The sequence below is a fragment of the Balaenoptera borealis genome (genome assembly GCF_965194805.1).
Source record: "Balaenoptera borealis genome assembly, chromosome: 1".
Lineage (NCBI taxonomy): Eukaryota > Metazoa > Chordata > Mammalia > Artiodactyla > Balaenopteridae > Balaenoptera > Balaenoptera borealis.
The window spans coordinates 34,046,426-34,060,826 of NC_138860.1; the positions used below are offsets into that span (position 1 = coordinate 34,046,426).

At 49.0% G+C, this 14,401-nt stretch overlaps 2 protein-coding genes across 2 annotated transcripts in view; both read right to left on the reverse strand.

Annotated features, from left to right (window-relative positions):
* LOC309614923 (uncharacterized protein) overlaps positions 1-12,774 on the reverse strand; it is a gene marked incomplete at both ends in the record, with an annotated part of 112,128 nt that extends 99,354 nt beyond the window's left edge. The window contains one exon of the mRNA XM_082363852.1: positions 12,407-12,774. Coding sequence (XP_082219978.1) covers positions 12,407-12,774 — 368 coding nt within the window. The remainder of the gene's footprint in view (positions 1-12,406) is intronic.
* LOC309630696 (neurofascin) overlaps positions 1-14,401 on the reverse strand; it is a 292,900-nt gene that overhangs the window by 174,548 nt on the left and 103,951 nt on the right. The window lies entirely within an intron of this gene.

A 14,401-nucleotide genomic window follows, 5' to 3' on the forward strand; every position in this document is an offset into this window, starting at 1 on the left:
TGGGATCTCCTCTCAGTGCTAAATCTATTGGAGAAAACCCCCCCCACACACACCGCAGGATAGGAGCACGAGCACCAGATGATGAAAATATTCTGTTGACGTTACATGTGTCGATGAAGGGAGGCTCCTGGCATTGTCCCCTTTTATGTTCCCATTTTCTTTTAGCACCAGAATGAAAGGTAAACCTCGGTAGGCAAAACAGACGAGAGCTGGGTTCAGTGGCTCTGTCAAGCAGAGAGGGGACCGTGGGACAGATGGTGATTCTTCTGTACGGAAAGTGTCACAGCCTCCGCCTCGGGGCCTGATGAAGACTCAGAGCAGTGGTTCTACGGTGCCTCGTGGGCCAAGACTCAGAAGACTTCGGTGCCATTGGACCCTAACGTTCCCTAACAGAAGACTGGAGTTTCTGTGTTACCCAGACTCTTACCTCACTCTTCAATACAAGTGACTCCCAGACACAGAAAATTCTCAAACAAGGGGCCATCAGCCCCATGTTGGAAATCAGAGTTGCCCATTGGCTAATGAGCCAGGATTAGGAGACTTTGGAATCAGATCCAATGCCAGCTCTGCCACTTAGAGCTATCCTACTTTGGGCCCATTCTGAGCAACCATTATCCCACGTGATGGATATAAACATCCAGTCCAAGGTTGTGATGAATCAATGAGACGACAAAAGCCAAGCATCTAGCATAGTCCCTGACACAGGTCAGGTGTCTGGTCAACGGCCCCTCCCTTAGCCCCTGGCTTCCTGTGGACAGAGGCACACATGGCGGGACCTGGGAGCGTCTGTAGAACAAGGGTTGGAAGACCAATACCTATAGCTCAGCCAGCCACTTTTAAAATGAATTCTTACACAATCGCTTATCTGTACAACACTAGCATTTATAGAGCCCTTTCTCCTATATTATTCTTATTTAAATAGTCTTATTAGGTAGGCATTATTGTCCCCATTTTACAATTGAGAAAATTAAAGCTAAAGAAGGTTAGATAACTTGCTCTAGTCCTTTCAGATCCCTAATCCGTCTGGTTTTCAGATCCCTAATCCAGTGCCCTTTCTGCCACCCCACACTGGAATAATCATCCATTCAATATATATTTCCTGAAAGTTTACTATGTTCTGGGCATGGATCCAGGGACTGGATACCCACTTTGACTGGTTCTAGGAGTAGCACTGGTCTGCTCTAAGCCAGCCACATTCTTTGATCCCTCATGGCTGGTGGTACATCCATGGGAGCAGTGGCCAGAGTGATAGAGCGAGCCGCTGACCACCTTCATGCTGACTGAGGACAGCTGTGGGGCAGGGCTGGTGAGGTAAGACATTCTGTGCCTTCGAGGCACTTATCATCTCCTGGGGTAAGGAAGGAATAGCCAGGTGAAAAGCAGATCAGAGGGAGGAGAAAAACCATCCAGAGAGCCAGTGGTTCTCAGCCTGGGCTGTATATTAGAATCACCAGGGGGACCTTTAAACATTCCTGTGCCGAGACCCAACTCTTAGAGATTGTGAATTATTTGGCATAGAGAGGGTCCCAGCATCAGCACATTTAAAATCTCCCCAGGTGAGGCTAACTCGTTGCCAGGTTGAGAACACACGTCTAGGGCCTTGCCAATCAGAGTGTGCTTTGCTGACTGGCAGTACTGGCATTACCTGGGAGCTTGTTAGAAATGCAGACTCTCAGGCCCAATCCAAACCTACTGATTCTGCCTCTGCACTTTAACAAGATCCCAGGTGACTCATGTGCTCGTGGAGGACAGAAAAGGGCAGGCTCCTCCCTGTGAGTCAACCAGAGAAGTCCCTCCCCAGCCCCAGCTGGGAGGTGCAGCCCACCTGCTCCCCAACACGCAGGGCACACCCCTCGAGAGTAGAGCAGGGGGCTCAGGTGACTTCGGGGAGCCACGTCACTAAGCTCTGCTTCTCTCGTCGCCTCCAGAGCCTCACCTGAGCCTGCATCATGGGGCTCCATGTACCAGAGCTGCTGGAGTCCCAACAAGCCCCTCTGTGACCAGGAGGGAATCTGAGAGCAGGACCCTGTTACCATTTCAGTGACAAGAAAAAAAAGGAGTTTCTTCCTCTTCCACACAGTCTTTGCCCACCCCCCTCCCCGAGTGTCTTCACCACAGAAGAGGCAAGCTCAGGACAGCAGCGCCTCGGCACAGCCCCAGCGAGACAGCGAGTTGCCTGATCCACCATAAAGGCAGCACTGTCACTGCAGGCATGGGGGTGGCTGGTACCAGCTAAGCCTCATGAAGGAGGGAATCCTCAAGAGAAGGCCAGACAGAGACACACACATAAAATGACCCTTCCAGCATCCTGCACCCCTCCCCCAGCTCTGTATCCCTCCTACCACTTCAGTCTTTGTTTCTGTCTATCAGATGTGTGTGTGTATAATTTTTCACACATGTCTGCCTTTGCTCTCCCATTAGACTGAGATCAACCATCCTTGCCTCCTCCTTTGTCACTGCCCACAGTACCAAGTACAGAGACTTATACCCAGCAGGGGCTTCGTAAATATTATTTGTATTCATGCACACACATTTTCTAGGAGTCAAACTGATAGCTCCAGGCTAACAAAGAGCTACTCAACAAGCAGGCATTTATTAAGATTATCAGAACACTGAGAGTCTATGGAAGAAAACTGTAAGGCATGGCTTCAAAAAGCACACACTCTGGTTTAGGAAACCAGACTTATACATAGAAAGCCTAAGACCTGAGACCCAAAGAAATCAAACGTGTTTAGGATATGTGCACTGGCACATGCCTATACAATGGAAATTTTCTGCTCCAGTCTTTTGACAGGTTATTATTACTTGCTTATTAATTGGCATTTTAAAGCATTTTCCCCCTCTGGTATCTCTACCACTGACCCACATCCCCATCCTGGGCCACATCCACCATACCAGGTAAACAAGATGAAATGCCTACAGTCAGAAAGGGAGATGGATCAAGACCAGGAACTTCTCTCTGCTGGATGCCCACAAACATCTAATGTAACAGCACAAAATCTGTACCCCACCTCACAACAAAGCCAAGTGTCCAGGGCCATACACACTGCGTTGCTTGCCCATTCAAGGTTCCAAAAAGTCTCGGATCAGGTCCCTGGGACCAGAGCCAGAATCCAAGGACCCTTCTCCCTGCCCTTGAAAGGAAAACCGCAGTGCGTCACGCATGGTTGTCCCCACTGTGACAATAAAAAAGGGCAAAACTCACCGCCAGGCGTGGACTTTCAGTTCAGATTCAGCTTGGGGTTTTCTCCAGCAATGTGTCAAACTCATCCCCATTCAACAGTCCATTTTTACTCTAAGTCAAAGAGGTTTAGGTATGAGGGACAAATATGCAAGGGTAAGTGCAAATTGCAAGGATTCTGACATTAGAGCTGTGCAGTTTAATACAGTAGCCACACATGGCTATTTAAATTAAATTAAAAATTCAATTCTCAGTCACATTAGCCACATTTCAAGTGCTCAATAGCCACTTGTGGCTAGTGGCTACCATGTTGGACAGTGCAGATACAGAACATTTCCATCATCACAGAAAACTCTATTGGACAGCACTAATGTTGAACATTGAGATGTTTCATTTGAAGCAATGAGTAGGGTCTTCTGGGAACTTTTGTTGTTCTCTCCAGCACATTGTTTCTTTCACAATGAAAGAAGCAATGTGCTGAGAGTCTCATGTAAATACAAAGGCTCTAAGGCAAAGTTTATAGGGCTACAAATTGGGTCATTTTAACATGCATATGTGCACACACATGGTCACTCCTTCTTAAAAAGGCCGTTACTAGTTTCCCCCAACCCAAACTTTTGCTTTCATCACAAGGATTGTTAAGTCAGATGCTGCAGACCAATTTGCCGCCGGAAAGCCCACATGCTACCTAGTCCTAGCCAGAACAGTTTTCCAGATCCCTTTTGGGTGGTTCCATGCATTCCCTGGCTTTACCTTTTAACCTGGCATCACCAGGGAGAAAAATCTTGCAGATGGCAGCTCAGCACCCTGGACAGCGACAAGCTCCCGACCAGCCAACAAGTTTAAAAGTTCCAGTACTCCCCCTTTTCTCCACCCTTCAGAAGCAACTATCCCCAGACACCACTGCCTGTGAAGGGATTTCCCATTCACTTCTCCTAACACCACAATCTTGTCTTTAGAGGAAGAGCAAGCTCAGCTAAGAAGCTTAAATGCTCCTCACCAAGACAAAGTCCAACTCCTTAGTCAGATTCAAGATTCTCTGGAGTCTGGCCCCAGCTGGTCCCTCCAGCTGTACCTTCCACTGCTCCAGCCTGGCCAATTCAGTGCCTGAGTATAAGTTCCCTCCTCTAAACCTTTGATTCTGCTCCCTTACCCCACCAGAAATGCCATTCCCTTACCTTTATCTATTCAAATCCTACCCATCCCTAGGGACCCAGACCAGCCCCTGTTTCAATTCAAAACCTTCCCAAAGGACTTTAGTCTACATTGATATCTTCTCTTCTCTGACATCTCAAAGCATTCCTAGTTTAGATCATGCTTTAAGGAACTTGATTACACACCCTCTTGTACAATTACTAGGTTCATATATAGTGTTTAAAGTGGCCTGGTATGTGGAAGAATGGACTTTGCCAGAAACTAGCCATTTTGATCAGTAAAATAATGATCTTAGACTAAACCATCTCTAACATTCTATGAGATTCTCTCAAAACAAATTGCCACCCAGAAGTGTGCTCTGCTCATAATAAAGGCTTCAAAGACTAAAGAGCATTGTGTAAAAACAAACCAAGGCACAGCTCAGAGCTGGGATCAGCCAGAGAACCCTGGTTTAGCTCCCAACATGAGTCACAAAGGCTTCATTTCCACTCAGTGTGTGATGATGATCAGAAAGAGATCTAGTTTCTGTCCTTGCCCACGTCAGCATAGGAAAATTGCCTGTGGCCTCAGAGGCATTTTCCTTCATAAAGAACATGTCACCTCCAACATGTGGAAAAATACCACACAATGGGTATTATAACCGTAGCATTGTAACAATGTCTCTCATACAAACATGCATGGATAGGTCAACCAACACCTGACAGCAGTGTACTAACTCCATTACTAATTATGCATAAGCCCAGATAGACTATGGAAAATAACAAAAAGCATAATCTTTGTTGGTGCCCCCAAATAAAACTCTGACTAGTCTTACAAGTCAACAGGTTCCAACGGGGAGAGAGAACTGACTTAAAATTTCAGCTCAATATTTTACTTCTTGTCAAAATGATAGTTATAGTACCTCCTCATGTTTAAAATACTATTCTCAAAGCATTCAGTTTATGGATCTACATACAATAGGATACAGGGATGATTCTTTCCCTCTTGCACATGGAGAAATTAAGGCCCAGAAATGTTTAATAACTTTTGTATTGCAAATAAAGATCAACTAGAATGAGAATCTAGTTGGAATAATTTCAATAACATAAGCAGCATGCACACACGAACGCACATATACATGTACACACACACATTCAAAGAACTCAATAATATAAAGAGATGAGGGAGTTCCCTGGCGGTCCAATGGTTGGGACTCCGAGCTTTCACTGCTGAGGGCGCCGGTTCAATCCCTGGTCAGGGAACTAGGATCCCACAGGCTGCTGAGCAAGGTCAAAAATAAATAAATAAATAAAAGTGGAAAATAATTTAAAGGGATGAGTTATGAAACTCACTGACCCTGGAACTGGAAGATGCCACTGAATACTTGCAAAAAAGTGCCAAAGCAAATTGGCCAGCATCGGTAAAGAAGGAACTCTCATCACTGGGAAAAGTCCTTGGAAGTGCTCTGCCAGCCATTCACTCTCATCCCAGAAAGTCGTAAGATCTGAGAACAAAATTTAGCATCTGGTCAACCTACCCCAGTTGGCCTAAACTGGATCCAGGAAAGTGAGTTCAGCATGAAGGCCAGAATCATCCTGTCTTAAGCCCTTCCCCAAGCCAACCATCCTAAGTGCTCGGAGAGGGAAAGCAGTGAGACCCCAGTATGACCAGGCTAGAAAAGTAAAGGCTCCATTACTCAGGATCCTCTATGACTATGTCTCAATATACTGTTCCCTCACCAGGGAATTACACGCACCCACCACCCAAGCCATGCCATTTATTCATCGTGACTCAAACATCGCTTGCGCACCCGTGCCTTTGAATCTGCTCCTCCTCCAGCAGCTCTGACCATTAAGTCTTCAAGTCTTGATGTCTCAAGACCCATGCAAGAGGCTTTTCCAGATCATTTAAGCCCAATATAATCTCCTGTCATCCTTCTAGCATTTACTGTCTGGAATTAGCAAATGTTTCTTATTTTTGAATATATATCTCTTATCTCCTTTAGGGTGGAGACAGGGTCTCATGAGCCTCAATTCTACTCCAGAAGATGGTGCAGTACCCCTTACCCACATTCAATAAATGTTTGGTGATGATGATGAGAATGCTAAGACCTCTCCAGAGGGTCATGTCACCTAAGGACAAAACTAGATATGCAACTATGTCCATGGGGCTGGGTGGGGCAGGCAGAACGAGCCCCAAAGGGAAACCGCCTGGAGGACAACTGCTCACACAGCCTTCCTCCAACTTCAGTGCCAGGGGCTTCCTCATTCTAGGACTGAGTCAGAAATCTTCCCTTCCTACCCTTGAGCCCTGATCCCAAGCTGTTTATCTCGTTAACTCTATTTATTGTGATCCTGGTAAGAGGTTCTGAAGCCCTCCAAGCCCCTCTCTAATTAAATTCATTAGAACAGATTGGAGCTTTCTTTCTGCATCTCAGAAAAATTAACAACACGATTAGCATCATAATGACGGGGAGAGGGGCTGCCGGGGAGGCCTTTCAGGAGGGGCTGGCCCAGCCTGGGAAGGGAAGAGTGAAGAGGGGCAGCCGAAGGAGAAGGCAGATGCTCAGGCAGCTGCTTCCTGGAGGAGGGGAGCTACAGTAGTCAGGAAGGGATGACGACGGCCTGAGGGGATGACCCCACCAGGCCCCAGGCATTCCCACTTTTTCATGGCTTTGGGGAGAGGAAAGGCAAGACAAGAAATTAATCAATGACATGAATTCCAGAGACACAGGCTTCTGCGACTAGAGACTTTTAGCAATCTTCTAGTTTTACAGAAAGAGAAACACATTTAAGCTCTGTTAATGATGGGGCTGGAAGTAAAACATAAACCCCTCACGGTTTTCATGAAGGTGTCCTTTTCTATAAGGCTGTACTGCAGGAACCTGGGGAAAGCAGGCAGGGTGAGGCAAGTCACTTCTTTCCCAGAGAACCTGAACCCACCAAGTATTTGCTTATACCCCTGTGGGTTCCCTTATCTAGAAAACTCTCATCTTCCCTTCTTTATTAAAATTCTACCAATTTTTCAAGGCTCAGCTCCATTCCCACCCCTCTGTGAAGAGCATTGGTGAGTGTTTACTGCCAGCCAGGGAGGGTGCTGGGCCCTTCACTGCCTTATCACATTTAATCCTTATAATGGCTCTGCAAGGTTCATATTAATACTCCCATTTTACAGACTGGGAAACTGTAGCTCCTCAGCCAGTAAGTGAAAGAACCAAAGTTTGAAGGCAGGTCTGTCTGATGTCAAAAGCTGAGCACTTTCTATGATGCCACGTTACCTCCCTGACTCAAAAACCATATTGAGGCATAACTCCTTCCTTTGCAATTTTACTGTCCAGGGTCTGAAGACTTAATTATACAATGTCTTGTATTATTCCCAAGGGTTTTCACATGTTTCCATCTTATTTGCCCTATTTGAAAGCAGGAACCACATTTCTGTATCCTTCAGAAGGACACAGTAGGTACTGAAAAATGCATGCTAACTGAGCCCTTCTAACAGATTTTCCTAGAGAGCCTTGTACAAGTGGATAAAACATTCTAGTCCTACCAGGGTCAGAGAGCTCACAGGAGAGGAGCATGGGCTTTGGTGTCAAACTAATATAGTTTAAATTCTAGCTCTGCAACTCACTGTTCTATAATCTTAAATCACAACCTCTATGGGTCTGTTTCATTATGTGTAAAACCAGGATCCTAACAATACTGTTTTTGTAGCGTTAACCGTTATGAAGATTAAATAAGATGATGCATATCAAGCATATAGTAGGGTGCCTGGCACATAGTAAGCACTCTATAATGACGACTATTGTATTACGCCACTTTTATTTTTCCTAGCTTGTCTCAAAACCTAAGGAAAGGAGGGTAGTTCAAGAAATCTCAAGCTGGCTGGCACAGTCTGACCAATATCCCAGGTCAGCAAGCTGTGGAAGTGCCTCCTCAAGCACCCAGCACAGCCATTAGCTCCCAGAGCCCTTCCCTGCAGCCCCAAGGACCAGGCCATATGCATCTAACATCTGTCCTTGCAACTAGGCCTGGGCCCTAGCTGAGCATTTGGAGTAAACGCTCAAAAGTTTGACATCAGGCTGCTCTAGCCAAAGCAGGGGTCTATCCAAACAGTGTAGTACAATCATCCCAGGTCCTACAGCCCACTGGGACCCCTCAGCCATGCTCTTACAATGCCAGGAATCCGTTTACCTCCGGTAGAGCATTTCTTGTACCAAATTTTAATTTGTTTTCATTTCTGTGTTTCCCACTTGACTTACACACCCAACATCTAGCTTAGTTCCTAGGACATTTTCAAAGGCTCAGGACACACTAATGAAATGAGCTAAATCAGATGTGTAGGTGGGTGGGGGGGGGGGGAGGCATTCCTCAGACAGGTGTGGCTGGCTGTCTCTATCCTTAGGCTCTTTCCCAGTTCAGCTATGGATGTTCATGGTGACCTGTGCTCGAGTGTAACTTTTAAGGATTCCCCTGTCACTATCAACCTCCTCTCCCCTATCTGGACCTCTTTGATGACTCCCACCTGACTCTGACCTCCCAGGACTCCAAGACCCTTCCACCCATGTCAGAGCTCACAATATTTTGACTCACCTTGTTTCTGAGCACATACTTGAACTTGCTATTTCTCCATCAGCCCCCGGGCCTCTTTCCTCTGACTCACTCTGACATTCTAAGCATATTCTGACCACACTTTGCCCCTAAAATACAGGTGCTTAGGAAACAGGAATGGGAGAGTTGAGTAGCCTCGATCTTGTCCCAGAGTTCCCCCTTCAGGCTGAAGCAGTAGCCAGCAGGGTTCAGCTGCACACAGAACATCCCCTCTTCCCCCTCAAGCTGGGGATCTGGTAACATCTTGCATCTTACCTTCTTCTCCCTCACATTCAACTTCCAGGTCAGCCCTGAACCACCATTCTGACAACATCAACCAGCCCTGTTCCTAGGTGTGGAGGAGGGGGGGCTGATGCCACTGGAGTGAAAGATGCTGCTATTCATCATTCCTGTCCCCATGTCCTCACTCAAGCTTATCTATGTTATTTGTCTGATTACTTGTCTCTTTCATTACACTGGCAGCCCTGAGAGACTCTTTTCATCTCTATGACCCCAGCACCTAGCAGAGCAGCACACTGTAGGGTTTGATTAGTATTTGTTGAATGAATAAGTATGTAACCAGCCTTAAATTCCTCTTACTTCCTTCTCCCTTCTTCTCCCAGGCCAAACAGACTGAAAACTGAACTTCTCTGCCTCTCTCTTTCTAGTTTCCTAAGAAATTCTTTTTCTAAAGACTAAGTGATGATCCTCACACCCCAGGTCTTGGATGGTCTTGGAGGAGAGTGGCACCAGGGGAAGGGAACACATTGCAACAACAGAGTGATGGGAGCCTTGGAATCCTGTCTCTCAGTCACTGCAGAAATAGGACCACCTTCTATGCCTCGCCCCTTGGATATCCAAAGCCAGAACCCAACCCCCAGATACCAGCTACCTCTTCAATGTACCCCTGAAAGATCCAGCCCGGCCCCATAAGCCCAGCCTGCATCAGCCCACAGGGAGCTAATCAGGTCTTGCTCCAGCTCTGCAGGGAGCTGGCTTCCCTTTCTGTGTGCCTCAATGTATCCCTGCTGTAGCCTCTGTGATGTCAAACAAGGGATGAGGGATGAGATGCATTGCACAGAACTGGGAGATGTGTACATTGTTATCAGAATCCCCCACTTAACCAATCAAGCATTTCAACGTCAGGACCTTAATCCAATCAGCTCTCAGAGACGGGTCCAGGTGATGCCTCCTCCCTGGGCCAGGAAAAGCTGGCAGCTCTGGGAACGCTGATGCCAGGGGAAGCTTCCTGCCCCACCCCCACTCACAATGGGAGGGGCACAGAAGGTTGACAAAGCAGAGGACAGCCAGTCCCACAGCTGCACACCCGCCCCTCCACCCCTTGCTGGGCACTGCCTGAATCCCATTCAGAGTTGCTGTTCATGAGCTGAAGGAGTCCACTCATGTTTCTGAAGTGAGGGAGCCTTGCGCAGAAGGGACAGGATCCGTCAGCAATTTGCTCTTAACCTCCAATTTAAGACTTGGGATTTTAGCTGAGGTCCCCAGGGCAGGAATCGGGCTGCGCTGTTTCACATTTCCTGTTTCACAGGAAACACAATTTCTGGGCTAAGTGTGAGTGAGTCTCTTTCCTCATCTGTGCTATTCATTCTCATTCTCTCTCTCTTTTTCTTTCTAAACGCGCGTGCGCACGCACGCGCACACACACATGCACGCGCACACACACACCCTCAGCTGAATCCCAACACAAGAGGAAGGAATTACTCCCTCAGAAGTGCCCGCTCTGTCAGGACAAAAGGTAGAATTATTAGATGCATAGCAGACCCCACCCCCATCTTCTTTAATTCTTCCTGCAATGCAAATCCACCAGATCCAATCATCCCCAAACCAGGGGAGACAGGTCTCTGCCTTCCTTCTTCTCCCTGCCCGCTGCTCCCACAGTTGGCATGACCAATCCCCAGGGTCTCCACACACGTTTTCCCTGGGCTTCTCCTACGTATGTTTCAAGTTCGGTGGGTTGTGAACCTGCTGGTCTCCAGCTCCATACAAACAATTCAACTCCTGCCCAACCAGGTCTCAAAGCCCCGTGATCTGCCCTTGCCGGAGATTTGACTGGGGCCCAGCAGGGCTCATCACAGTTCCAAGGGTAGATAATACACACCAGGCCCTCATGCCTGGAGACAGACAGGCAGAAAAGGTACATTGTCATCTACTCCTTTGGACTGAGGAAGGAGGCATCTCTGCCCAACACACACAGACACACACACACACACACACACACACACACACACACACACACACACCACTGCCAAATGCCAAGGAAGGAATGAGGAACAGAACCTGGCTCAGGGCAAGAGAGGGGCTGCCATGGGGACCAGAGACTAGGTGATTCAGCACTCTGCCCACTCAGCCCAGCCCATGGGCCACACTCATGACAGCTCCCGATGCCAAAGTGCTGACTTGGAGGCTGAGGAAGAATCCTTTCTAAAATGCAAAATTCTCCAACCCTTCAGTGGGGCTCCTCATCCAGGCCTTTGCATCCCCAGGGCTCAGATCAAGACCAGGAAGAGGGTGCTCAGCCATTTCCTTGGACCCCTGCCCCAAGGGTCCTAGTTTCCCTATGCTTAACACCTCCCCCCCGCCCCCATGCATCTAGGAAACAAACCTGAACAACTAGGGGAAGAGAGTAGCTGAAGAGGAACATAAGAGAGGCCTACAAACACCCAGCATCCTTTTTTCCCCAAGCCATGAATAGGATCAAACATACAGAAGGGAGTTATAAGTGGATTCTGCAACAGCGAGTACATAGGGCCTTCAGAGCCCTAGGCCTCCCCAAGCAGGGAAGGAGGGCCCAGTGGCAGGGAGGGGGGCTCGGTAAAAGCCATGTGGCTACAAAAGCACCAGGAAGGGCAGGTGGAGAAGGCGATGGGTGGCAGGCCAGCTAACAGCCAAGGGGGAGAAGATGGGGTTCTTGAGATGGTGGAGGAGGAAACCAAGAGGCAGTTGGGAAGGGGCTGGGACAGGGTATGCAGAGGGGACCCAAGAAGGACAGAAGCTGTGAGGGAGCTGATGGAGAGACAGGCACACAGAGTGATGGGGGTATGAGCTGGGGACCAGAGCAGGGAGGGCAAGGAGAGAGCCTGGTGTGCGGGGTAGGAAAAATAGAAGGGACAGGGGTCACACAAAGTGGGGTGTGGAGGTAAACAGGTAAGGGCAGAGCTCGGGGATGAGGCAGGGACAGAAGGAAAAGGGGAAGCGAGTGAGGTGCAGGAAGGGGGAGGGGAAGCAGGCAGTGAGATAGAAAAGGTGTTGGGGCGGACGGGGTTGGGAGCTGGATGGGGTGGGGTCCAGATATTGACATACGATGGATTCAGGGCAGGTAACAGCGTGGAGAGAAGGGTCGGGGGTGTGGATGGAGGGGGATGGGGACAGGTCAGGGGATGGAGACGGACAGAGGAGGGCGGGAACAAGGGGGTGTCGCTAAATGGGTTTCCATGACCCCCGTTCTACCCCCACCCCCATTTCTCTGCTGTTCGCGCTCGCCTACCTGCAAGGGCTCGGGCTCCGGCCCTGGGTGCAGTCGGTGCTGTCCGCTGCCGGCGCCGCCACTTCCCCAGCGTCCCCTGCAGCGCCTCTCGCCGCCAGCCGCCGCATTAGGGCAGAGACCAGCCCGTGCGCGTCCCCGGGCGGCCAGCGCGCCCCCGACACCCTGCGTGCGCGCCCCCGAGCCCCTCCCTTCGCGCGCCGAGCGGGGACCAGGACGCTGGAGGAGCCGGGCTGGAGGAGCCGGGCAGGGTGCTCCCGCGCCGCCCCGCCGGGCGCGCTGGGGAGCGATTGCAGGGCCTGAACCGGGGAGAAAAAGCGCCTCCTTTTCGCACAGACCCACGGGCCTCTTTGCGGACTGGCGTTGAACATGATACTAATTAGCGCCCGTTTCCGTTCGCTGAGCGCCTACTGCGAGCCAAACCTACAGGAGGAAATACGCTGGAGACCCAGGGGTATCACGTGTTTGTCCTGTCTATGCCCCTCCACCATCAGACTGTGACTTCTTGGGGGCAGAAACTTGTCGAACAGCTTGTGTTCCCAGGGAGACTTGCTTCTGATAGACTCTCCAGGAACGTTTGGGGTTTTTTTGGTTTTTTTTTTAACAGCCGATGATCTTTTTTCTTTTTATATAAATGTATTTATTATTTTAGGCTGTGTTGGGTCTTCGTTGCTGCGCGGGCTTTCTCCAGTTGCGGCGAGCGAGAGCTACTCTTCGTTGCGGTGTGCGGGCTTCTTATTGCGGTGGCTTCTCGTTGCGGAGCACGGGCTCTAGAGAGTGCGGGCTTCAGTAGTTGTGGCGCGTGGACTCAGTAGCTGTGACTCGTGGGCTCTAGAGCACAGGCTCAGTAGTTGTGGGACGGGCTTAGTTGCTCCGTGGCATGTGGGATCTTCCCGGACCAGGGAATGAACCCATGTCCCCTGCACTGGCAGGTGGATTCTTAACCACTGCACCACCAGGAAAGCCCCAGGAACGTTTGTTGATTGAAGCGTTGGTGGATCCCGAATTGGGGACGTGAGAAATGTTGTGACACCTGCTGGGGGTGGAGTGGTCTTCTTTTAAAAATGGGAAATTTCATCTGCCTTAACGGGGCTCAGGCCTGCCCGGACTTGAGTTAAGAGGGAAGAAACCTGGGACTGGGAGGCCAGAGATCCAAGGGCTCCTCCTGACTCTGTGACTCTCTACCGTGGTTAAGACAATTCTTTGTGGGCCTCAGTTTTCTCAACTGAACAATGAAAAGTTGATTGGATGATCCCTTCAGGTCCCTTCTGGCTCAGAAATGGAGACTGTGAGGCCCTGGCTGACAATTGCGCAGGCAGAGACCCGAGCTCGTTATCACCTGAAATTGTGGAAAGATCTGGATTGGGACATCACAGAATCTTAGGCTAGAAAGAGCACTTGGAAGAAGCTTTTAGTCTATCCCTCATCCCAAACCACAGTTCCCTTGGCAGCCCCCCTCTGAGGTCCCATTCAAAACCACATTCAGCCCCCTTCTCTGTGCTCACACAGCCCCTGCTCTGGCACCACCTGCCTCTCTGTCCCCCCTTCAGCCTGTGAGCTCTGGGAGAGCAGGAATGCATCTTGTTCCCCATGCTGTCCCCAGCCCTAGAACATAGTAGGTGCTCAGTGAGTACTTGCTGAAGTAATGAATGACTGCCAGTGATAGTGAATCATCCAAATAGCTGACAAAATATCCCTTTTTAGGTGGCATTGCATGGTGGTGGCGACACCAGCTCAGAGACAGCCTGCTGGGATTCAGATCCTACCTCCATCACATCAGATATGGATGAAAGTGGGCCATTTACTTATTTTCCTTTTATTTCTTTTGAAAAATATTATTAAATCTGTACAACCACGTAGTTGAATTAGAGCCAAATCATTCTATAAGATTTCTTATAAAATATGTTTCCCTCATGCTTTCCCCTCTCTAGACGTCATCCCTTTCAACTCTTTTGATCTTTGGTTATTGCCTATTTACTGCTGTATATCTAATAACAT